This window comes from Apiospora hydei (genome assembly GCF_038363865.1).
Source record: "Apiospora hydei strain CBS 114990 chromosome Unknown utg000006l_segment0_segment0, whole genome shotgun sequence".
Taxonomy (NCBI): domain Eukaryota; kingdom Fungi; phylum Ascomycota; class Sordariomycetes; order Amphisphaeriales; family Apiosporaceae; genus Apiospora; species Apiospora hydei.
Genome location: NW_027117365.1, coordinates 540328 through 564864, shown reverse-complemented (window position 1 = coordinate 564864; position 24537 = coordinate 540328). Strand labels below are relative to the sequence as shown.

The following is a 24537-nucleotide window of genomic DNA, read 5'->3' as shown; positions in this document are numbered from 1 at the left end:
CCCCATCAAGACATCGAGCCGCAGGACTGATTGGTTTGGGGGTGGCCTTCTAGAATTTTGTTGACACAATCACGTGGGCCTGTTTTTCGTTTTCTGATGTATCTGAATGCGCCGTAGCTCTCTCATCCAGTAGCAGCAAGGTAATGCTTGAATTCTGCCCCTCGCTGACGTCTGTTTTTCCACCCGTCTGCATGCGCTCAAAGCTGGAAGTCAGGGGATTATTGACATGGAAAGTTCTGTCATCGAAATGTTTGCTGCGGCTTAAATTGATTGGCTAGATTAGTGCTGACAGTAAACATTATCAGACGCATTAATATCAACATGGAATTTTCTGACGAAAAGAAAACAAAAAATGAGATGGGATTCACATGTTCGCTTATGCATTACACTGGTCTACCATCCAGTAGGCTACAGATAAGCATGTATTCCATGTTGTTTACTGCTTGACTCCGCTTGACTCAGGCCCTGCCTGTCTGTCTGCTTAGTGCTAATGGTAGTGGCGGCCCCACTGTAGCCTACGCCGCTGCCGGAACCCAGATACAGACTCGACCTACGATTGATAAGCAGCCAAAGTTTATAGGGATATGTTTGCAGCATTTTCGTCAATTAATGTCGAGCCCGACAACTAATCTAAAAAACGTCAGGATACTGCTCCTTTGCTCTCCCTTTCTTCTTACCAGAGCCGACAAGTACAAGACAGCCACATTATCGTCTGCCCGGGAGATCCAGCGCCCACCGTACACCGGCGAAGCCATATCGCTTACCCCACGCCCCCAAGCCTCAGCGACCCCGCCATGGCGCCCTCCCTCGAAGAACCCGAACCCGTCGCCGACGTGATCGAGAACCCCCTGAAATCGAAGCCGCAACTCGTCGCGCCCGAGCCAGAGCACTGTCCCGGCCCAGAGTCCGAGCAGGCGGGCAAAGCCGACAACTGCGCCGGGTGCCCGAACCAGGCAATATGCGCTTCGGCGCCTAAGGGACCCGGACCCGGACATCCCGCTGATCTCGGCGCGGCTGTCGGGCATCAAGCATAAGATCCTCGTGCTCTCGGGCAAGGGCGGCGTGGGCAAGAGCACGTTCACATCCATGCTGGGGCACGCATTTGCCATGCGCGAGGAAAACAATGTCGGCATCATGGATACGGATATCTGCGGCCCGAGCATACCGAAGATGATGGGCGTCGAGGCCGAGACGATACATGTTTCCGGCACGGGCTGGAGCCCCGTCTGGGTTACCGACAATCTCGGCGTCATGAGCATACAGTTCATGCTGCCGAATCGCGATGACGCTGTTATATGGAGAGGCCCCAAGAAGAACGGCCTCATCAAGCAATTTCTAAAGGATGTGGAATGGGGCGACCTGGATTTCTTACTGGTGGACACACCACCGGGCACGAGTGACGAGCATTTGAGTGTTAACAGTTTCTTGAAAGAGAGCGGCATCGATGGTGCGGTCATGGTTACTACCCCTCAAGAAGTGGCTCTATTAGACGTGCGGAAGGAGATCGACTTCTGCCGCAAGGCTGGCATTAAGGTACTGGGTCTCGTCGAGAACATGAGCGGATTCGTGTGCCCGAACTGCACCCACAAGAGCCAGATCTTCAGAGCGACAACAGGAGGCGGCGCCGCACTAGCGAAGGAAATGGGTATACCGTTCTTGGGCGAGGTACCGCTGGACCCCGGATTGGACGTTCATGCGACTACGGCGAGAGTTTCTTTGAGTCGTTCCCCGACAGTCCGGCCTGTACGGCACTCAAGGAGGTTGTTCGTGGCCTGGCAGAACAAATAGGCATTGACGCCAAACTGGTCTTGCCTGACGACTGATGGCCCTTGACAAAGACCACTATAATAATATAAAGTTACATCAACGTCGGCGTATTTTCATGCTTGTACCCTGCCGATCCTGCCCTGTGCTTTGTAGGCCTTATTACTCCTGTGCAAGCTTCTTAGGGATCTCTTCCAGGTCGTCGGCGCTCTCAATATCGAAGATCTTGCCAACCTCCGCCGTGTTTCGCATCAACTCTTTCGCACCGGCGTAGATCATTCGTAGCTCGTTGTTGCAGGTAATAGGCAGGTAATACAGCATGACGTAGGGCACGGACAGCCGTCCGGATGGCTACATAGCACGCTTGTTAGCAAAAATGTTTCCCCATGACTCTTTGGCCTCCTCCCCAAACGTTTTCTTTTTCGTGGACCTATCTATTGTCTTGGAATGCACGTACCAGAGTCAGTGGGTAGCTCAACAGCACAAAGCGCGGTGAGTTGTCGGGCAGTTCGTCGCCGACTTCCTCCAGGGACTTGTAGACCATCTTGTCTTCATCTTGTCGGATCTCGTGTGTCTTTCTATCGATCATGTCTGGATCAAATTGGATAAGCTGTTTGTGCCCGACAGCTTCACGGACGCGATGTACGTAGTAGACATTGCCGAAATATAGATGTTCGCGACTGGGCTCCCTTTGGGTAGAACCAAACCGGATGGTCCGCTGTTCAAGATAGAGAGACATACATACAGATAACTGCTTGGGGGTCGTTGGCACGCGAAGTCCCTAGGCGGAACTTTCGCAGGTGGTCTTTTGTCTCTTGCGAGAAGGTGTACAATCTCGCTTCGGCGCTCTGTTGTATGGCGTGTTACTTCCAGTCACTGTGAGGTTCCAGCTCTCACACACGGACTCACCATGTTTGCAGGTATATATGTCCTCAACAATAGACAAATTCAAAGAATCATAGGGAGCAGGGCGTTATGGTAGGTAGGCAGATGCTTGTAGGAAAGATGCTGGGCATTGAGGCTGACTGACACGCCCACCCCGCCATCAGTCAAGTAAAGTGCAGGGTGGGAACTGCTTAGCGCGGGGCCATAAGACAACAGAGCTCACCCCACTACTTGATCCATGAGCCCACTTCACCAGCCCGTAGTCGCTCCAGGCAGTGCACTGGTGCCTATGATGCCATCATCAACGACCTCTTGCTTATAGGGCGCAGTTTGTACATTTGTGTCTTTGGTGGTGAGATACAGCGGCCTCGCACACCTTCACTCACTTTGTGATTATATAATACACCAGTCCTTCAAAGATACTTCAAGTCAGCTTCGACTTATGTTCTCGCGCCTCTCTCAAGTGGCCCGTCATCTTTCCCGACCTCAGCCAAATCTAGGACACATCTCGGCAGCTGCTGCATCAAGATCGAGTGGGTTGGCGTCAAGGATCATGGCTACTGCGGACGAGCGCAACACGCGCACCATACATACTGCTGCATGCCTTATCATCGGAGATGAAGTGCTGGGCGGAAAGGTACGTTGTGTAACAATCCATTCAATCTATCATGCAGGACTCCAGCTAATTGAATCTACCATTGCAGACAGTCGATGTAAGGAATCTATAGAATCGCTGGTGATGTAATTGCTGATATAGAACACTAGACCAACTCGGCATATATGGCGAAATGGTGCTTCAACCTTGGCATGGTATGGTCTTCACTACATTCTTGAGCGGGCACGTTACTTACAGAATACAGAACCTCAAGAGAGTCGAAGTCATTGAAGACAATGAAGAGGAGATCATGGAGGCAGTAAAGAGAATGAGCGATCGCTACGACTTCGTGGTAACAAGGTACCAAATGAAACCACATTTAAGAGTCAAAGAGAAACGTGTCAAGCTAATACAAGGATCAGTGGCGGCATAGGACCAACGTGAGCTTTCACCACTACTCGTGGAAGTAAAGTGCTTGTGTCAACTAACAGTCGGGAATCTAGCCACGATGATATTACCTACCAGTCCATCGCCAAGGCTTTCGGTCTAAAGCTGATTCTCCATGAGGAAGCTTACCAGAAAATGAAGAAGCTGACCAAGCCACGCAAAGACGAGCCCAACTTCAGCTGGGACGTGGAGTCACCCCAGAAAACGGCTCGTCTTCGAATGGTTCGGTTGCCGATTGACGAATCGCGGGACCTTTCCAAACAGGCGCTGTTCCCTCAAGACGATCTTTGGGTTCCCGTATCGGTAGTCAATGGCAATGTCCACATATTGCCTGGGGTGCCTCGTCTCTGTAAGCCCTCACTTGTTGCTTGTATTCAATATTGTGCACAATCGACTAATAGCATCCCAGTCCAAGCATTGCTCGAAGGCCTCAAGCCTTTCATCGTTGACCGGCTGGTCGACCCCGAAGGAAAGGGAATCATCAGAGTCATCATCTCTACTCCTAAGGCTGAAAGTTCCGTCGCTTCGTACCTGACCGAACTCGCCGAAAAGGTGGCCCCCAAGGGAGTCAAGGTTGGAAGTTACCCGCGATGGGGCAAGAAGAACAATTCGGTCACCCTTGTCGGACGAGACAGGGAGTATCTTGAGAGTCTGGTGCCCGAAGTACTGGCTGCAGTGGATGGCAAGCGCATCGCAACCGAGAGCGAGGATGACGAACCTGCACCACTTTCGTGATAAATCAAGAAAGCGGCGTGTTCTTGCGATAGGGAGAGAGTTTCAAGCGTTCTGAGCGAGTCGACATGTCAATGAACATCTCTAGATCTCTGGCCCAGCATCATGAGTAGATAGTGTTTGTGCGACTGTCATATATGAAGATACGAAAGGTGGAATTAGAAGCACCATCAATCATTGCCAAAACTATGAAACTTTGGACAGCTTCTCCCCTGATCGCGAGGCTGAAGAGCAGCCAGCCAATAGTCATGACGTAGTCATCTACGCCCTGGCTCTTGTAGTTTTTGTCCGCTCTCTAATCCCAACCCCGTACATCTCGGACTTTGGGACATGATCGATGGAGTTAATAAGTAAGTTGAGGCTTGAACCCAAAGCTATTCATTAAAAAATGCAATGCTCGGTGTTTGTAACAGTCCGGCAGCACGCCTTTGCTGACCAAGGGCCGCCAGATGCGTGGGTCCCTAAGCCGTTGGCAGGATCATGACGATATCGATTTCAGTCCAAGACACAAGCAACCGCAACCGCGCCAGCAGCACGGGTGCCGGAGTCCGTCATCACTGGTCATAGAAGGGCAGTTTGGCGTCTCTAGCGATTGGCCAATGATAATGGCATAGCATATATAAAGAAAGCAGATGGGAGTGGCAGCCCGTCCACAACTAATCCTCTCATACACACAACCAATACGATCATCAGAAACACATTCGTCCATACCAACAACTTTCAACCTTCTATATCCGAAATAACGAAAATACCTACGTCTCTCAACATGTACTCCCAAGCTCTTCGTACCGCCTCCCGCTCGGGGTTCCGCGTCTCCGCCTTCTCTGCTCCTGCCGCCCGCCCCATTTCTACCAGCGCCGTCCGCATGGGCTCAACAGACCGCTCGCACGCGATCGGCGAGTCCGCCGTCCCCGGCAAGATCCAAGAGAAGGCCCCCCAAGGGTGTAGAGGAAGCTCTTCCCGACTCCGTACGTTGCCATTGTTATTGATTACCCCGGGGGTGTTGGTATGGACCAGACCACAGGACCGCCTTGCTGACCATGATCCGAACTAGGTCCACCCCACCGGCGCGAACCCCGGCTCCGCCAACAAGACTCACGCAAAGGGCGACGGCGCCGAGTCTATCCTTCCCAAAAGGTGCAGGAGATTGTCCCCGAGAGCGTCGAGAAAGCCGTCCCGAACGCGCTCCACAACACTGGCGACAAATAGAGGGGCCCTGGCGCGGGCAAAAACCCCCTAAGATCAAGATCTAAACTAGTCATATCTATATCAGACTAAATTCAACGAACGTTCATAATAGTCCACACGGCTTACTTGCACCGCCGATCAGCATATAGATCGGTCGGAGCTGGTCCGGTTTGCGAAGTGATTGGTTATTGACTCAAGTGTCAGTGATGCTACATAATTCTAGTCTATCTATTAACTTTCGGATGTAATACCAAACATACGGGAGCTAGTTGCCTTGTGTCGATCGTATTGAGCATGAGTCGGTGCTCTCAGTCACTGAGGACACTGAAGGATTGCCAACGCGCCTTTGAACAAGATATATATTCACTCGATAGATTGGGCGTATCTTTTTCTTCCCCATAGACGCGTATCCTAGTGGGGTACCTTCGAGTCAATTTCGCATTGCACGGATTGTACCTGTTCTCATTGGATCGTCGCATTGGATCGCCGCCCTGGATCCGGGGCTTGGGGGCAGGTGTTGATGATTGATGGGAAAGCCTCGGTCAAGTAGTCATTATCAGAGTAGTGGGCTTGAGAAAACTTCACAATAGCGTTTGGTTAAACCAGGAGGATACTGCGTTTACGGGACCACAGCTTCTGCGAGAAGCTTACCTTCCAGAAAATGAAATGTCCAGACTGCAACTGAAAGTAAGGAAAGCATAGTAGCAGCTCGTAGCTTAAGGTCACTTACCATGCCATTCTGGGAAGTTGTATGTGACCCTGTAGCCCATGATGCCCGGCGTGTTGTTGCGATCAAGCGGCTGGAAGTGGCCGTGGGGTTGGCCCAGACGAAGAGGCTCTCATGGCACAGCTACCGCCCGGATAGATCTCAGCCATCATGTTGTAGGAGCCTGGGGGAAGACCAGCGCGAGTAGCGGAAGGGAGTCGCTAGCAGGAATCGTCACTCGCTCGCTTGACACTGCACAGGGGAAACGCAGTCCGCGGGCATGGTAAGGGAGGAAGAGAGTAGAGCCTCGATATCGGTATTCGGCGCGGAAGTTATGGGGGGGCCGACCATGTTTGTGCATCCTTTCCCAGCCGGAGTATCGCCTCCTTTTTGTACCCATTATTGTTCAGACCGTCTTCTCAGCCGCGGCCGCAACGGAAAGCGACCAAACCGATGTTCTTTCTCTTGCCAATAAGGGAAGCTCAGACCTTAGCCTCATTGCGCTCTCTGATGACCAACAACCAACAGTCGCAAAGGGCCGGTCATGCTTAGATCGCAGGACCTGCATGTCTCAGGAGGGTAGTCGGTGAGGAGGCGAGTGATCCATGGGTATAGCAAATCTTAGCTAAGCTGCAGCTGGTTACTGTGCAGTACAATCAGTAGCAAACGATAGAACAAGGTCGCTGGACATGGACAATAGGACGGGTTTTGGGGGATCCCACGCCCATGTATAAGCAGACAGCCACAGCAGGGGGTCGCTTTGACAGCAATAGGGAGGACTGAATCATTGCGACCCACCCTGCCCTGTTGGCTGAAGCGGCGGTGTAAGGCAAGCTTGAGCCGCGTGATAGCCCTGCCTTATGTATCGTAGATGATAATTGGGGGAAGGGGCATTATTATACATCGTATGCACCGAGCACACATGCATTCCCGAGAATTCGTTCGGGCTGCCCGACCGGTTCATTTCAAACAAGCCAGCCCCGTGAGGTTGCATCGGCGGATGGATTCCCGAGGTTGCAAAAAGAAACAACCACGCCTTGTCCGTCAAACGCGAAACAACAACATCACTTGGATTCGCATTACCGTTGCATTGAGTATGATATGGGAGGCTGATCGCGAAACGAAAAATGGACGCGCTGAACGATGCACTGGGGCCGCGTAACTCTAGATCTGCACTCACTGTCCTTGTATTTTGAGGGCCCCAGAAAACGTACTGTGGTGCGGTACGACGACATCGCTGGATGCCACCACATTGACATGATATCGAAGATTTCGGCAAACGGGGGCATTGAAAACGGCATTGCCTCTCGCTTTCGTCCAAGTCATACTCCAGCAAACTTCCAGTCGCGGTCGATTGAGTGGAAATGGGACGAGATGTCTCCTAAAGCTTGCATTCCAGTCATTTGGTAAGACTGTCGCCGACATTATTTGCCAGATTCGTGAGAAGGCGGCAACACCTCTTTCCAGCCACCATGCGAGCCATGTGCGTAGTGGGGTTTCTACTGATAGGTGACGAGGAAGTCGGAGGCGGCGGGTGGCTTGGTGTTTGCGTCGGACAGCAACGGATATTGTCTTAGACAGATCCCTCGATCACTGAAATATCTCCATGGTCGTTCCATCGCTCGGGTTCAGCTTCCCAGCATTACGCTGCAATGCATGCGCGGTGTGGACTTTGTTTGCACAAGCGAGTGTCCGCGGAGGGAGGCGGCGGCGGGAGGGGTCTGACGAGGGTTGCACTGCATCAATTTTTATACAGAGGCACCGCCAGGCGCTGACTGATTTTATCGAAACTTCCCATGCAGGGCGCGCGCCAAGATGGGCTGCTGAGGGACCCCCGTGCCCTGGATATGTGAGCATTGTTCCCGAATATCGTATAAACCTTGTCGACCACGTTGATCTTTGGGACGAAGTAAGGAGCGGTTTTGCTGCAAGGCGGCAGGGCAAGGCAGGGCCACCTGCATCTGGGCAATTCGGTGGCCCATTGCTTCGGGTTCAAAGACTTTCGCAATCTGATATCAGCTCCCACCTCCTCCCTCTTTTTTGGTTATAAAGTCTCCGAGATTCGGGGGCCGTCCACATGGGGGAGAGAGCTGAACTGTGTTTCGGAGGATCGAAGAGGGACCCCCGTACCAAACACACCCCCAGGTACCTGTACGTATGTACTTGATGTAAGTCAATGCCAAGTGTGATTGGTATAGGATCAATGGATGCTGCATGTGCCCTCTGCAGAAAACAGACACACGTCACACCTGTATGGCCAGCCGAACCGACTTCTGGACACGAGCTGCGGGAGTGGAAGGAAGAGGGTTAAGACAGAGAAGTGCTGGGCGAAAGGAAAGGATGCCAATGGAGAGAGGCCCAACGACGAGCTGCATCCAACATCGCACATTCGCATACGCAACGGATAGGATTGGCTTCAGCCAGTACACCAAGTCGGGGGGCCTTCATGTAGGTCAGCCCGCCTGTAGGGAGCAAGCGAGTTGGGAAGGAACGGGTGGCATCGCGTCATGCATGTATGAGGATAAAGATATCCAACGGTTGTGCTCTTTTGGAAGCGGACTGCGCATCCCACTGCAACATTGGGAAAGTAGGCTTGGCCCGAAACGGGCCAAGCAGGTCAGCCATTGGCTGACCTCAGTCATCAGTCAAAAAAGCCTCGCAAGGGTGCGAGAACATGTAGGTATTTGCTTTTTCAGACGGCGCCACAGGTTCAAGAGCCCTCACACTGGTGACTGGGCACACACACACCTGTCGGACGTCAACTGCTGTTCCCGGAAAATGGACAGCGGTTGCAGAAGCATGCCATCCCAGTAGCGTGGAATGGATGTATGCATGCGTGCACCTACATGTGTGTTGGCAGTTGGATGAATGCTTTTGGTTCGTTACATGTGAGTCTGAAGGCCCCTTCGTAGGGAATATCCGAGCACGAGGCGAGAAGGAAGTCGACCCGGGTTATGCTTGGGGGAAAGGGGAGCCAGAGAGATATCATTTGATGACGCATTGGCCCCGTTCGCCCCAGACGAGCGAGATTCATTCATTCTGTCTGTATCTCAAGCGAGGCGTCACGGATGCTGGCATCTTGACGGACACAAGGTAAACTTCAGCGCCGTATGTCCGTTCCCATCACGGGCGGTATTTCTTCCCATTGGCCTCTCTCTGTCCTAATAAGCAAGTGTTGGCTTACTAGCACCCGTTCCTCCCGTTCCTCTCTACTGAGTCTGCGCACTACGTCGACGCCTAGCTTGGCTATTTTACTTTTATATTTGACGCTGGTCCGAGCAGTGGCATACATTACCGATGGACGTGCTTGGGTATAGTTGTAGGCGTATCGCGTACTGTATGCAAGTCATGTCGAGTGTGGGCAGGCGTAACGGATGAGATATCATCTCAGATGGCTTGATGCCTATAAGTACCTCAAATGCTTATCTCCGGGGTCGTTTCACGGGACGGCCTTCTTTGCTGTCCCCAGTTATTCCGTTTGGCGTGTTCTACGTAGCATTCTAGAGACTTGCTCTTCTGGGCCATCCCGTTGCTGATAATCCGTCGATAATCACGTTGTCCGGCCGGATTAGCCAGGATCATTTTTGGCGCGCTCATTTTGAATTCGAGAGGATCTAACCTGATGCCAACTAGGAGTGCTACTGTCATCAACTAGCCCCGCTGCAGTTGAATTACACCCCCATAAAACACATGTGGAACGCAACGTAACGGAACCCAAGTTACCCAACATTAAAGCCGGGACCCAGAGCAAGCGCTCCCTCTCTGACTCTCTCTATCTCCTTGCGGCAGCTTGTTGCCAGCATCCGGCCAGGAAAACAAAGGATGCCGGCTGAGGACAAAAGGCAGAATGCAGAAGGAGGTAGGGATGGCATATACTTATGATGTAAAGGACGGAGCAAGAGGGAAGAAGCTCTGACCTCACGCCCAGGCGCCAGGAGCCAGGCACATCCATCCAGTCCACTGAAGCCAGAGGAAGAGAAAAGACAAGAGGACCGAAGCAGTCCACCCTCGACGCTCAGACTCCAGGTATGTACATGACATTACAGGAATACAGTAATAAGTAAGATGTAGGGTCGCATAGAGGGAAAGAGAAGGTTTACACCCATACACAGGCACGTTTCTCTTCCAGTAATGCAGCAATGCCATGCCCGCAGCCTTTCTGCCTTTGCTGCTGAAACTCCTTCTCAGACCCTTGGGTCGCTGGCACTGACAGACAAGACAGCCACGGGGAAGGAGCAAAAGATAACAAAGCCCATCCATGCCTGTCTGTCGATTGATGTGTTGTTCGAGGCGCGTGCAGGCATGTTACTTGCTGCTTTGAGAAACGTCTCCCGTCCAGGTCCAGGACCGAAAGCAGCACTACTGTAGAGCCTAGTGCCTAGAGCCATGAAGGAGCCTAGAGGCAGGAGGCAGGAAGCTCAATGCAGTCCAATGTCGGGTTGCACAAGTCGTACCCGTTTCTGCTCTGATTGTACCCCCCGCATTGCCCAATCACAGCGCTGGCGTCCTCCACTTTTTCCTTCTGCCGGTTCCTCAGGGTGGGCTGCTATTGGTACTGTCGCTGCTGCTACTGCTATTACTACTGCTACTGTAACTAGAACTAGTGGTCACGAACCGTAGGCGATTGGCACTTGGACGCCCCAAGTGCCCCTAGCACCTAGGCCCCTGGATTGGATCGGACAAAGCAACAGAACGAGCTAGGAGTCGTCCTGTTCAAGCTGCCCAGAAAGCAAAATATGGACTGCAAGTAAAAAGGGATCGTCCCCCAAAGACGCATTTGCCCGCCGCCTCCCTGTCGAACGAACCGCTGTCCGCCGCGCGCACCGCCCTCCAGTCAGTGTCAGTCAGTCCTCGTTGTGCTGCTCTGCTCTCTCTAGTTAGTCTCTAGTCTCTCTGCCTTGCCTTGCCTTGCCTTGCTCTGCCTGCCTGCCTTGCACACTGCTACTGCTTGCTTCCTCCTGCCATTCCCCAGAAAAAGAACCCAATCCAATCTACTTTCTTGTTGTTGCATTCAATCCGACTCAATCTTGGTCGTCGGCCGTGCAATCAATCCATATTCACCTGCCTTTCATAAAAACCGGTCGGGTGACTTTTTTCTTCCTTAATTTAATTACCTGCTGTCCTGTCCTGTCAGTCTCCATCGACCTAGTCCCGTCAGTACACCGACCCGGATCGTTCGCTCGTTGTCTTGCCTGTGTTCGATTGTGTTACTGACCAACCGAATTTCCAGCTTTCCCTCTCCCAACCACATACCACACTACACACTCAACCACCTTCACAACAAACACCTCTGCTCTGCCTGCTACACACCTCTCTCCACTCCTTGCCAACCTAAGAGCCGTTACCGAGTGAAGCAACATCGAAACCACTCCTGCAGCATCGAGTTTTCGAGTTGTATTTACTGACGCCGACTTTGTCGCTTCAGCTTGACCAACCGTCTTTAATCGTTGGTCGCCTATTCTAATAATCGCCCTTTTCGCTTCATCGAATTCGACTTGGTTGCCTACACATAGCCACAATGGCCTCAAAGGTGAGCCCATCCCTTTCTTGCAGCAGCTGTCGCAAGACATCCAACGCGGTCGCAGAGCACAGTTCCTCTTGCTCAATTCGACAGCGGCAAAGCACAAAGCTTATTCGCGTCCATCACTCCTCAACTCCGCATTGATCGGCAAAAGCTCATTATCTTTTTCATTTCTAGTTCCTACGAGAATACAAGTTGGTGGTAGTCGGTGGTGGTGGTGTCGGTAAATCTTGCTTGACCATCCAGCTCATCCAAGCCCACTTCGTCGACGAGTACGACCCGACAATTGAAGGTATGTCCTCGGCTTCCCCTTGCGTCACCCTGCTCGGTCCAGACCAGCAAAAGTTTATCATCAGCCTCGCGAATCTCTACGATAATGCTGGCCACCGGGTTTAATCCTTTTGTTGATTGGACAATCGCTCCTAACATTCCTTTCTTTCAGATTCGTACCGCAAGCAGTGTGTCATCGACGATGAAGTTGCCCTACTCGACGTCCTCGATACCGCCGGTCAGGAGGAATACTCGGCCATGCGAGAGCAGTACATGCGCACTGGAGAGGGTTTCCTGCTAGTCTACTCGATCACGTCGCGACAGAGCTTCGAGGAAATCACGACCTTCCAACAACAAATCCTGCGTGTCAAGGACAAGGACTACTTCCCCATGGTTGTCGTAGGAAACAAGTGCGATCTGGAGAGCGAAAGGGAGGTTTCGAGACAAGGTGAGTTTCCAACACCCACTAGGTCTTCGGGGCCTATTCTACTGGGTACAAGCTGACACGATTTTCAGAGGGCGAGCAACTGGCCAAGAACTTCAACTGCAGTTTCATCGAGACTTCGGCCAAGTCCCGCATCAACGTTGACAAGGCTTTCTACGATATCGTCCGCGAGATTCGACGCTTTAACCGCGAGATGCAAGGCGGCTACTCGACCGGCAGCGGTGGTAATGGAGGTGGCAACGGTCCCTCGAACAAAATGGAAATGGGCGAGGGCGAAGCCGAGGCCGGCTGCTGTTCCAAGTGCATCATCATGTAAATGATGCTTTGGGGATACGGTACCTTCTCGAGGGCGAACATGGCTCGCATGATGATCGCGTGCTGTCTAGGCTGTTATGCTCAGGGAGGTTGTGATGACTGATTGAGGGTGGGTTGCGCAGAGCGATGAAGATGCCAAGGGCTGTTGCAAAAGAATTTGAACGAGACCATTCGATACCCGCAACACAGAAGCTGCTTTTCTCGGCAGCAGTAGCCACGGCTGGGGGAACGAGGTTGCACTCAATCCGGTTTACACGAGGCAACAAAAAGTCTTTGCATGGAATTCGGAGTCGGGTCATCTCGTCCTGTAATTTTGGGAGTTTTCGACGTGTTTTCGCCAAAATATGAGAACTGGGACACGCGTCAAGTCATGGAAAGGAAGGACTCATCTGGGGCGGGGGATGTTCGCCTTATAAGACAGCACAACAGTCTTCACGGACCTCTGCCAGGTTTCTTTTTTCTCGCAACTACACATTTTTACTACGTCCTGACATGGGAAATTTTCGATATGGGAGACGATTGGCACGCTGATACGAAGCCGTCGAAACTCCCGGGGATGATGGTTCGGTCGCGGTGGTGGCATCGATCACTCCCCCTTGCTATTTTGATTTTCATATTTTCAGTCATTCCGGCAGTGGTTCGTCAAGTCGTAGAATTCCCAATTTAAGAGCTCAGGCGTTTGGTTCTTTTGGACAGCAACTTTAGACTCTCCCTTCTCTCATGATATTCGTGATGTTATGTTGGTCTTTTTGTTTTTGTTTTTGCTTGGGTTCCCAATCCAACCCCCATCCATCGCGTTCAAGGTCGTGAAGTAGCTGTGATCAAGATGTAAGGTTACTACCATATTGTTGGCATAACTGGACAGATTCTCGATCGCGTTTCCACTTTACTTTGTCAACAGCCGTCACTAACAGTCCTGTTGATGTCCAGAATTGTTAGGTTGAGTCTGATTTGATGCTACCTCCACTGGTCAGAGGTCTGACTGCGTGGTTTGTTGTCAAATTACAGCAGCATCCGATTATTGAATGGAAGGAAAATTATGACCTAAGGTCACAGTGACTCTCATCCCTTTCGAAGACAATAAATCATCCCAGTTGCCTATTTTGATTCCTTGTTGCTAGGCCTTCGGGTACATCCCTTCACAAGCATACAGCTACGTACCTGGTAGGCATACGGAAGCCAAGAACCCTTTCTGGTCTGGGACTGTCAGTCTATCTGTTTATTTTGGATCGCATCATACATGATAGTAGGTGAACGGCTTTCACAGTCCTTTTTTCTCCCTCGAAAAGCATGTCGCGACAATACAGCCCGAACTTCTTCTTGACATCAACACTATTTACGTTACATACGACCTTCGACAATCACTAGACAGTGTCTCGTCGCATCTACGCTATCTTGTCGCTATGCCGCACGTCACTTACCCTGGCCAACATGATGCCGACCCTTTCGAGGAATTTCATGAGGCCCTTAGCAGCATTGCGCGTAACCGGAGACGGTTCCGTGCCGCCCACCGGTTCGGGAACATCCACCCTTACCCACGGACGATACAACCGAGTACTCGTCCCTCTATTCCTGAAGATTATGGTGGCGGTTCTGATGAAAGCGGCGAGGGGCCGAATCTTGATTACATCTCGGATATGGACTGGGATTCGTCTCATTCAAATAACTCCACTTGCCATCCTCATGCTCCGCGAAAGCCACACGCCGTATATGTTGATGGCAACCTCAGCATTCCGCAAGCACCGAGAACCGTGCATGAGCTCAAGAAGCCGGGAGCTCCGCCAAGCCGGATAGAAGAACTCCTCCAGTCACTGGATGCAAGACACGACTGGAAACGGATCTATGGCTACTGGCCTCTCCTCATGACTCAGAGAGAAGTCAAGCTGGAACTAGCAGAGAAGCAGCTCGCCGCGAGGTTCAACCCCTACAACGAACTGTGTCAAGGTGTCACCATCACGCCAGTCGAGAGAGCACCATCGCCGCCTCCCAACTTCGCGATCTACCCTCGAAGCCGGAAAGACTTATTAGCCGACAAGACCACTGAGCCTGTAATGCCCCTATCGTTGATCCCCACCGAACGCATATGGCGAAATGCCGGACGTCTTGAAGTTGGGTATAACACAGCAGGATCCACCGCTCCATTGACGGGTTCGTGCGCCGCTGCGACGGGCATTACTATTCACAACAACAACGACGGCGGCGGACCGACCACCACTACCAAAACATGCGGCAGGCCCTGCCATGCCGAGAACGACAACTTCCACGGCGGCATCTGCGAGTCGACAGAGCACCACCCGGGCGCGCGAGTCTGGATCTGCGACTACCACGACAAACTCGGCCGACACGAAGCAGCCCACGACCTCCGACACCTCGCGGAGTCACTGCGCCACTACGCCTGCGCCGACTGCTGCTGGAAGATCGAGCACGACGAGGCCGACCAGTTCCTCGACGGCATGGGCTGGCACGTCTTCGAAGCGCAGCCCCCCGCCCGTCGGTTTCGAGATCATGCCACCGTCGTCGTCGTCCCACAACAACAATAACAGTAACAACAACCCGAACAGCCGCCACCTCGCCCGCTCGATCACTAGGTGTGCCTGCGCGTCCAAGGTGGCGGACCGTCGCCTCTGTGCCCCGCACCGGCTCGAGGCCGTCGCGCAGCTGCACCGCTGGCACCCGTCCGTCTACGCCCTCGAAACGACCTCGTCGGCGTCGCTGCACGCGCGCAAGAACCTGGCCGCGGCCTGGGCCAGTGCCAGTGCCACCCCACTCGACGAGAACGAGAGCGAGGACAGCAGCAGCAGCACCGCATCACCAGACGCCAGGATACAACCCGTCGCGGCGGTCAAGGTCGGCGCCAGCTGCCCGCTCTGCAAGCACGGCGTGCCCGTCGACCACTTCGGGTTCCGGGGCCGGCGCGGGCGCGAGGGCTGCACCGTCGCGTGGGTCTGTCGGGCGTGCTTGGGCGTCGTCACGGGCGTTTGGGCCTCGCCGGGTTGGGTTGCGGGGGTGAGGGCGGAGGAGCGCTGGGTGCGGATGGGGCTGGTTACGCGGGATTACCCCATGTTTCCTTATGCCGGGGACGCGACTGAAGGGGAGACGCCTTGAGAGAGTGATATGACGGTGTAAGATCGGCGATTCCCCTTTTTCTTCTTCTTGCTTCTTGAATCATACCGGCGATCACGACTGAGGCTGAACAAAGAAGACGCTTTCGCCAATTTGCCCGACAGCAATGCTCAGAACCGAACTATTTCGGGTTCCTTTTGAGCCCCGATCCCCGACGGGGCTGTTTTCAGCTGATATAAAAACCACACGTGGGGGAGATTAATAAGATTGAGGCTGGTTCATGTGGAAGAGGACAGGATGCTGCGGATGCGGTCTGACATTGCAGAAACGCCGCTTTAAACTCCGTCTCTCGGGCCCGAATCTCACTCACATTCCCACGATCTGCCTTGGGCATCGCCCGGGAGATTACCTAAGAGTGGCATCCATTCGCCATGAAATGCCATTGAGAAGGCCAGCTTTTGTGGTTCTGCATTTGTCAGAGAGACGGAAACGGGCCAATGCCCTGATAGCATGGATATGTATGATTGAGGAATTGATAAGAGGGTATGGAGATGGGAATGGCAAATACATACATCACTGCGATTTGATTTCGCCAGTTGCAGATTTACCCATTCTCTTGTCGTTCTCTTCGGAGAGCTATGGATGACTTGGTACTGAATGAGAATTTTCAGTTAGAATAAATGATCGTGATGCTTGAGAACTCGTTCTACGCACTTGATATTGTACGAATTTTGGAATTATGATTGTTGGGTGGTTTCTCTAACTGATGAATCCTTGACGGGCCATCTGAAGATTGAAGCGTATCGAGGCCTCGAGATGTGGTTGAACCTCTTCCAGTGAATTGTGTGCCCGCCTGAGCTCCTATATGGCTTCCATGTCTGAGCATACGAGCTCTGCAACGTTGCTAGTTGGCACTATTTCCGACTCCCCTCAACTCGCTGCAACAATTTGATGCAATACCCCTGAGTTCGGCCTTTACAAGCTATGAGAATTCTGACCTTTTGTTACAGCGGAGAGAAAAAGATGGCCGAATGGGTGAGCTTCCTCTGGGTTGTAGCATAGTACTAAGATTGTGAAGGGGCGGTGAACCGGTGAGTATAGAACGGTATCTCACCGCCATCTCTAGACTGACTAGAATGATGTTGCTGCTGGGGTAGACTATGTGCAGTATGAACTCCTTAAGCGGCTCAATGGCCGGGGATCCTTCCGGATGTCCGTGCAGGCAATTGGGGGCCACAGGAATGATACTGAAGGCGCTCTTGTCTCTTCCTGGCCGATATTAGCGGCCGACGTGCTCGTGTAACGCAGTGCTTCATGATCAGGTAAGTCGGGGCGGGCGCTCAGGATAGCATATCCCATAAATGTATGTATAGCATTCTGGGGTCACGGCCACGCCGGACGCAATGCCCAGCCGAGGCACAGTCTCTCCCCCTGTCTTTTGCAGTTGCCCACAAGGATAACATAAGCGCGGAGCCGGGGTTAGCCCATCATCTCGGAACCGAGATCTAGACCCCACGCCGGCTGATATGCGTCTTACCGATCTCCACCGTCTCCAGATTGGTCAGATTGGCGCGGCTTACCGGGATTCAGGGTCTAGGACTATGGGCACTGCGGCGTGAAGAACGTTGTCATTTAAATATAGAGTTGGAGTATGCACACAAGCCTCACAAATCCACCCTCTTCTTCTGCAGCCCTACAGCCGTTTCTCGACACGTCTCTGAAACCAGTGATACACCACTTCATGTAGCACAACACAGGTATCCACAAGTATCAAAAGTGTGGTAGCCGAGAAACCTCGGGGAGCCAAGTCCTCGCTTGAGCCTGGTTCATGTGATTAACCTTTTCCTCTCACCAATTACCTAAGCCATTACTTGTCCTCATATAGCACGATGTAGCATAGCCAGAGTATATTCTTAGATGCCCCAGCCTCTGGGAACGTGGTATTTCTGGTGATCTTAGTAAACCAAGCGAAAGCCAGATAGCCATACCACAACAAGTAGGTAATAATAGAGGCAGAACGAGGTATCAGCCTGTGGGGTACAGTCTTCTTTAATTTGGTATCTCAAGTGGCATACTTTCTGTGAGTGAAATCGGGACAGAGGGAGTGATCAACGGTAATCCCGGCAAGGCAAACTTTCGTCTTGCTCCCGGTGGCATTTATTGGCCAGACCGGCCATGATGACATGGCGTGGCGTATCTGAGCATAGCGATAGTAACACAGGCAGTCTTGGGACTACAGACTCACACAGCCCACGAGGCTTTTCTGTAGCCCTACTGCCACGTTTATTCGCTCTCGGTGCCAGGGTTTCCTTCCCACATTTGAGAGCTATCCTCCTCCAAGCTCCTATATGCACGTAAGCAAGCCCTAATGTCTGTCTGAAACCCCGTTCACCTTGCAGTATAGAGAGTGTACCCCGTCCGCCACAACACGCCCGGCTCTGGGGTAATTGTCCTGTAATAGCGTAATCGATTGCGTAGGTTTGGAGGCTAAAACCCTTCCACCGGTTCCCTTACGAGCAGGGTATACACACTTCTTCTTTCGGACGATATACCAATGTATCATACTTCGGCTTCACCTCCCTCATCCTCTGAGACCTAATGGAGCTGTGCTTCTAGAAAAATACGCAAAGTTCAATTTCGGTAGCCCCCAGACTGAACCGAGGTCGGATATCATGCTCGATGACTGTATCACGCTTATCTGCTCCCTGGCCTGGACTTGCGTCATTTGGGAAGTGCCTACCAGAAGGCCGCTATACCCGAGAGAAAGAGTAGTATGCAAAACCTATTTGAAGATTCTCGTGACGAGAATAGGACAGAACGATAAGCCCGGATGCAACCCTCAAGCTCAATCATACCATCGTTACACGGGAGTCGGATACTGAATATTAATACGACTATTCATCGAACCCAAGCGATGGACATATTCACGACGACACTATTCGATAGAGTCATTTGCCAAGCAACGGTATTTCAAACTGAAAAATTCCACTGCCTTTGACCAGAAAGGCCAGTGCCAACAACTACAACAAACATGCCGCCCTCGAGAGGATATGCCACCAGGCAATGGCCACAAGTGCGGACACTTGGTATGTAAACATAGTATTGCATCTCCCACATGTCTCTTTTGCTCATCTGATATAGCACAATTTGAGCAACGGTTCAGGGAGCTCTATATGGGCGCTTGTCTGCTGCCCGAAGAGCAGATGTGGCTCCATACCGTAACAGAGAAATTCGGCACGGAGATCACTCGAGATGGTTTAGCTTGTAAGTAATATTTCACCCCCCTGGTATCGCAATCCATGCCTAAATTCAATAACATCTAATCTAAATATTTTGTGCAAAAACAAGGCTGGACCGCATCAGATTTGGTCGAGTTCCTCGCCCTCACTTTGCCGGAGCAGCTGAAAACCGACCTCTACATGGCCAGCCTGCTCCTCCAGCGGTGCCTCCTCCGTCTCGGGTCGTACCCGTACCTCAACCGCCCTGCCCAGGGCCTGACGTTCGAGAACCTGAGCGTCGCCATCGCGATCCTGCTGCAGAGATACGACGAGTCGGTCAACCCCATCGGCGTCACCGGGCTCGTCTACGAGCTCTTCGAGACGCAGGCCCGAAGCCTCTGCGTGCTTCTATTCCAGAGCATGCGCACCTCCAGCACGACCGAGAGCGGCGGCGGTAGCAGCAGTAGCCGCAGCGGCCGCGGCAGCAATACCCGACGGACCTCGTCTTCGTCGTCTTCCGCCTACGCCGCCGACAACAACCTGCCGCGCACCGTGGCAGACGACGAGCACCTCCTGCAAGCGCACCAGCTCCTCCTCAACTGCAACCACCGGTACTCGGACGCGGACCCCGCCATCGTCGAGTTCGGCCCGGCCCCGGTGCCCGCGCACGAGCTGCCCTCGTCCCGCTCCGCCGACGTGGCCGGGTTCGTGCACCGCGACCAGTTCCAGTCCCTGCTCAAGCTGCTGCTGTACTGCGAGAGCCCGCCTTTCGGGCTCGACGCCGACGGGCTGGTGCAGAACGCGGACTGGCGCGAGCTCGAGGGCGCGGCGCAGGACGTGTTGGCGCGGTTTCTGGGGCCCGAGGGGGCGCTAGGGGGATTACGTGGGGGTCGTTTGAGATGGCGTTTATGTTCATGGCGGTATGTACAAACTTGCCCCGGTGGAACTTTGGTTTGAGATGCCGAATGTTGGTGAATAAAGGAGAATGGGCTAACTTAAGACCTGCGTTCAACAGCCACGTTTGATGACTGGACTGGGCAACCTACTCAGTGCCTTCGTTCTTTGTCCCGTAAACATTGATCAGATGGGACATCTGTCGCGAGACAGACTGATTGCGGTGATACAACAAGCCATGTCGGCCCCTATTGACCCCATGTACAACACCTACTGAGTCATGGGACAAACCTAGGTCAGAGATCATATGACAGAAACTGGTTTAGATAGAGAGACATGGTTACAATTTGACGATACCACATGTCACAACATTCAGCATGGGAAGCGGTACTCATCGCTTAATAGACGGAGGAAATATAGATAGCGCTCTTTTCACATAGACAATTTCCTTTTCATATTTAGAACAATAAAGCCACTTATCATATATGTCTCCTTTTCGACCACAATGGGATATTAATTTAATCTGTCAGAAACTCAAAACTCATTATTGGTAGTTTGTCTTTGGATATCCTTTGGCTACCTATATTGTGGCAATAGCTCTAGTAGATTAGAAACGAAACCCTGCTGTCCAACCTTTATATAATACATATCGTCTCTCATAATCGCGTTCATGCTGCATTTCTCATTTCCTCGCATTGCCCCTCAGACCTTGTAGTTTATGCGCTTCCTCGGCCGTAGGTTATAAACGCGTACAATCGGTGCGGGTTTGGCTCGGGTCCGTTTTGAGTTGCCCCGTATCCGACCACCGGAGGAAGTCGTGACGTGTCTTGACGTGCCGTTGTTTTCAGACGCTACGCCGAGCCTTTGGTGGACTTGGGTGGTTGAGCAGGCGGCAGCGGTGGCTCTCCCTATTATTGGACTGCCCGAAACAACCGGACCGTCATCTTCTGACCCGTAACTGAAATCGGGTGTGTTTCTTCCGTTGTCGTCATCGTTGTCGATCACAGCAGCTTGTCTTCATTAGTAAACCACCTTAAAGAACCGGCCCCTCATCCCATATCGTACCTGTAATCTCACTGCTGGGTGGCGTAGGCAGCCCTCCCTTGCGTTTGCGAGAAACAACTCGGAGACTCTCATCCACATAGAGCGTTTCAGTTTCTGCTGCTTCCGTCTCGGCATCCATATCAGTAGTGGTGGAATTTTGTTGAAGGAGAGTCAACTCGTTCTTGAATCTCTCGCGCTCCTTGGTGACAGTCTGGGTCAGCATGGCGATGGCCATATCGCGCTGCAACAGCATGCCCCTGAGCCTTTCCGACTCAGACTCTAGGCTTTCCATCTTCTGCTTTCGCGCTGATTCTTCCTGCATCATCTGCTCTAGAGCAGTCCGGCCTGATTCCATGCGTTTCCTTGCCGCCGTGAGAGCTTGCTGCATCCGGTTGTCGCGTTGCTGCTGTGTCTCGAAGAGTCGCCTCCTTTCTGCCGCGGCTTTCTCATGGTCGTCGTGGCTGTTGTCTGGGAAGGTGCTGCGCTTTGTCGTCAAGTCCGGAGACATGAATATCCCAGAATCTTCATCTTCATACTGTTGTTGTGCCATAACCGCCTGCACCTGTCAAACCTATGGAGAGAAATAGAAAGAGCTGGTAATTATCGAAGTCACTCAAGACTAATGATGGGGCCCGCAAACACTTCTTGATGAGCAAGAAAGATTCAAATATGAGTGCTGCCTGTTTTTGAAGTTCGATGTAATGATCTCATTCCAGTTAGTGCCTGATTTGATGTGTCGTGATCCCATAGGTCCTAAGGAGCTAGGAACCCATAATTACTGCATGAAAAGATTTGCCCACCCCCAGACTACTAAGAATCTCCCGAAGTCTTCTTCTATCTTGGGCCTTATATCTCTCCATAGTCTCCGATATAATAATCCATTCTCAAAGGTCTAGATGCCTTACTGTGGGTTTCGCTCATTCCACTTCCGATCGAATACGTTGAGTGATCGTTGTGCTTTGCACATGTCAGCTTTGTCCTTTTTCTTTACCTTAGGGCGACTGGAGACTTAAAAAAGGAAACATGAAAAAGCAAAAGCAAGTACACACCTGAGGGAACCACGTCAAGTGCTTTAATGGATCGGTTTAGTGGTTGGCTGAGCATGAAAACTGCCGCGCTCGCCACATCCTCGGACAATAGCGGCCTAATTACATGAATAAGCACTCACAACTCACTCAGCAAATGGCAGGCGTCAAAAATAACTTACTGGAACCCTTCCATAAACTCATCATACATCTCCTTATCAAACCCAACGCGCTGCTCATGAAAGTGCGTCGCCACCACGCCCGGCCGGAGCGCGAGCACCCGGATGTTGGTCCCGCTCAGTTCGTTGCGCAGCGCGTTGGTGAAGGCCTCCTGCAGGGCCTTGTTGGCGTGGTAGACGGCCTCACCGGGAAATGGCGGCGCCTCGAGCGCCGTCGTCGAGGTGATGTTGAGGATGGTCCCAACGCCGCCGTCGCGGGGGAGCATCGCCTGGTTCAGGACCGCGTGCGTCATGAACATGTACCCGTTGACGTTGGTGTTGTTCATGGTAACGATGTCGGCGATGCTGAGCTCGGGGAACCTCGCGGGCGCGCCTAGGGCGAGTCCGGCCTAGATCATATTGTTAGCTTGGTCAACTCCTCAGATTGGGCAAGGCCACACGCCGAAGGTCCATACGTTGTTGATCAGGATGTCGATGTGTCCCGCTTCTTGCACTGCCTGTGAGACACTCGTTTCGACTGCCTTGTGGTCGGTGACATCTGTAACGTAGAAGGAGCCTTTAAAGCCTGGGTGCTTATCTGACAGGGTCTGGATCAACTTCTCCAGCTTGTCCTGTGGAGTCGTCAGCATGAGTTGGAGAACAGGTCCTCAGGCGTCTTGCCTTCGTTCGAGAGATGAGTATAAGTCTGGCCCCTTCTGCAGCTAAGGAGTGCGCAATAGCTTCGCCGATGCCCATGGATGCACCTGTCTTATCACGATTACGTCAATATCCTGTATGCAATGTAATGCAAGGCGAGACTTACTAATAGGACAACCTTGCCGTTCAAAGCCATAATGACAATAGCTTAAGTTGAGATTTGATATTACAGTGATTTGGTAAACTGCTTCTCAGAAGTGCTGAAATATTGGTACATTCCCACTACTTTCTGGTAAACATTTATGTAGCCATAACATCACCGGCTGACTAATCATTATGACGTAAAGGATATCCTCCTTTCTCACCGGAGTAAACCGCCGAGGATTAAATTATGCTAGTCACAGCTTATTACTAATACGGAGACCTTGTGATAGCTTCAAAGTTGCATATTCAAATTGCCCGTTTCCTATAATCACTGCTTGCACTAGCCTCGGCCTTCGTTTCCTAAACAGCCCACTTTCAATGAATTATGTACCATGTGTCTGTCAATTTCCGAATATTCACGACCGGGTAAGGTTTGCTTCTCCCTTTTCGTCAAATATCGACGAACACGCCGAATGTGGTGTCCACCACGACAGTTGCTTTCAATGCCATCAAAATTCGTATAAACGTCATCGGTATATATCCTGAAGAAGCCTGGTCGCTGTAGATAGAAGGTATAAGCGTAGCTGGTGGCTCCTGCGCGCTTCCATAACTCGTAAACAACGTTGACAGGGAGTAACTATGGCCAGGAGTAGGCACAACGTTCAAGGTGATGTTTGCTGTTATCGTCGTGTTAAAAGCCAGGAGGGTAGAGTTCTGAGGCGCCCCTGTCGGCCTCGTTGAGTAGGATGAGTAGGATGAAGCATTGGTAACGGCGGGAGTGATAATAGCACCAGGGGTACTGGTTGGCGTTGGCAGTGGCCCTCCGTTTGCCATTGTTGTCGCTGCCGGGACGAAGGGGCTACCGCCGGACGGGAACGTGATTGCCACTGTGAGTGGCTGTGCGCCGCACTTTGTGCAAGTTGCGACTTGGACTGTAAATCCATATGGCACAGCTGTTGGTGTCGCAAAGACCGGTAGTGATGACATGCCCACGTAGGTCTCAGTGATCGTGTAAGTTTGGTCCCTGATGCCAGTAGGACAGAAAGCCGAGTAGCTGGTGGTGAATGTGCTGGTAGCAGTACATGTGCTGCAGTCACATACGGCTCAAGCAGGCATGCTATACGATACATTTCCCGGGTCCGCCTGAGGATTGTCTGCCTGGGGATTGCCCGCCTGGGGATGGCTCGCTGTAGGATTGCTCCCGGGACTTGCAGCCCCAGGAGTTTCGGTCGGTTTGATATCCAGGCATGTTGTCACCATGGATGTGATGTAGGATACAACCTGACTATCAACTGCGCCAATGAATCGGCATGATATCGTCGCCTGGAGCAAGAGTGAAAGCCGCATGGCGGAAAGGGTAAAAGGGGCCGCAACTAACCAAGGTTACATTGAAACAATCTCTGCTAATTGAAATGAGACGCGACCATTGGAATACATAAATGTTGTCGCTAAGACTCAATCAATAT

At 52.1% G+C, this 24537-nt stretch overlaps 10 protein-coding genes across 10 annotated transcripts; 6 read left to right on the top strand and 4 right to left on the bottom strand.

The window, feature by feature from the left end:
- Nucleotides 1-794: 794 nt before the first annotated feature.
- On the top strand, nt 795-1788 carry PG997_007359 (protein NBP35; the record flags this gene model as incomplete). The annotated part of the gene is made up of 2 exons (XM_066811674.1): nt 795-904; nt 978-1788. 2 exons carry the CDS (start codon nt 795-797, stop codon nt 1786-1788), a joined length of 921 nt encoding a protein of 306 aa, XP_066667016.1.
- A 138-nt stretch (nt 1789-1926) lies between these two features.
- Nucleotides 1927-2676, bottom strand: PG997_007358 (uncharacterized protein; the record flags this gene model as incomplete). The annotated part of the gene is made up of 4 exons (XM_066811673.1): nt 1927-2115; nt 2222-2391; nt 2510-2610; nt 2666-2676. The coding sequence occupies 4 exons, from the start codon at nt 2674-2676 to the stop codon at nt 1927-1929; spliced, it is 471 nt and encodes a 156-aa protein (XP_066667015.1).
- A 526-nt stretch (nt 2677-3202) lies between these two features.
- PG997_007357 (uncharacterized protein) lies at nt 3203-4426 on the top strand (the record flags this gene model as incomplete). The annotated part of the gene is made up of 7 exons (XM_066811672.1): nt 3203-3286; nt 3354-3362; nt 3415-3459; nt 3510-3604; nt 3667-3684; nt 3736-4040; nt 4101-4426. 7 exons carry the CDS (start codon nt 3203-3205, stop codon nt 4424-4426), a joined length of 882 nt encoding a protein of 293 aa, XP_066667014.1.
- Nucleotides 4427-5189: 763 nt separating this feature from the next.
- On the top strand, nt 5190-5632 carry PG997_007356 (uncharacterized protein; the record flags this gene model as incomplete). Its single annotated transcript, XM_066811671.1, has 2 exons — nt 5190-5391; nt 5478-5632. 2 exons carry the CDS (start codon nt 5190-5192, stop codon nt 5630-5632), a joined length of 357 nt encoding a protein of 118 aa, XP_066667013.1.
- Nucleotides 5633-11835: 6203 nt separating this feature from the next.
- Nucleotides 11836-12869, top strand: PG997_007355 (uncharacterized protein; the record flags this gene model as incomplete). Its single annotated transcript, XM_066811670.1, has 4 exons — nt 11836-11847; nt 12016-12130; nt 12281-12556; nt 12625-12869. The coding sequence occupies 4 exons, from the start codon at nt 11836-11838 to the stop codon at nt 12867-12869; spliced, it is 648 nt and encodes a 215-aa protein (XP_066667012.1).
- A 1402-nt stretch (nt 12870-14271) lies between these two features.
- Nucleotides 14272-15973, top strand: PG997_007354 (uncharacterized protein; the record flags this gene model as incomplete). The annotated part of the gene is given in 2 exon segments (XM_066811669.1): nt 14272-15333; nt 15344-15973. The coding sequence occupies 2 exon segments, from the start codon at nt 14272-14274 to the stop codon at nt 15971-15973; spliced, it is 1692 nt and encodes a 563-aa protein (XP_066667011.1).
- Nucleotides 15974-19104: 3131 nt separating this feature from the next.
- On the top strand, nt 19105-20106 carry PG997_007353 (uncharacterized protein; the record flags this gene model as incomplete). Its single annotated transcript, XM_066811668.1, has 2 exons — nt 19105-19195; nt 19280-20106. The coding sequence occupies 2 exons, from the start codon at nt 19105-19107 to the stop codon at nt 20104-20106; spliced, it is 918 nt and encodes a 305-aa protein (XP_066667010.1).
- A 970-nt stretch (nt 20107-21076) lies between these two features.
- Nucleotides 21077-21637, bottom strand: PG997_007352 (uncharacterized protein; the record flags this gene model as incomplete). Its single annotated transcript, XM_066811667.1, has 1 exon — nt 21077-21637. One exon carries the CDS (start codon nt 21635-21637, stop codon nt 21077-21079), a length of 561 nt encoding a protein of 186 aa, XP_066667009.1.
- A 437-nt stretch (nt 21638-22074) lies between these two features.
- PG997_007351 (short chain dehydrogenase reductase family) lies at nt 22075-23123 on the bottom strand (the record flags this gene model as incomplete). The annotated part of the gene is made up of 4 exons (XM_066811666.1): nt 22075-22231; nt 22295-22680; nt 22874-23038; nt 23094-23123. 4 exons carry the CDS (start codon nt 23121-23123, stop codon nt 22075-22077), a joined length of 738 nt encoding a protein of 245 aa, XP_066667008.1.
- A 398-nt stretch (nt 23124-23521) lies between these two features.
- On the bottom strand, nt 23522-24058 carry PG997_007350 (uncharacterized protein; the record flags this gene model as incomplete). Its single annotated transcript, XM_066811665.1, has 1 exon — nt 23522-24058. One exon carries the CDS (start codon nt 24056-24058, stop codon nt 23522-23524), a length of 537 nt encoding a protein of 178 aa, XP_066667007.1.
- Nucleotides 24059-24537: the final 479 nt, after the last annotated feature.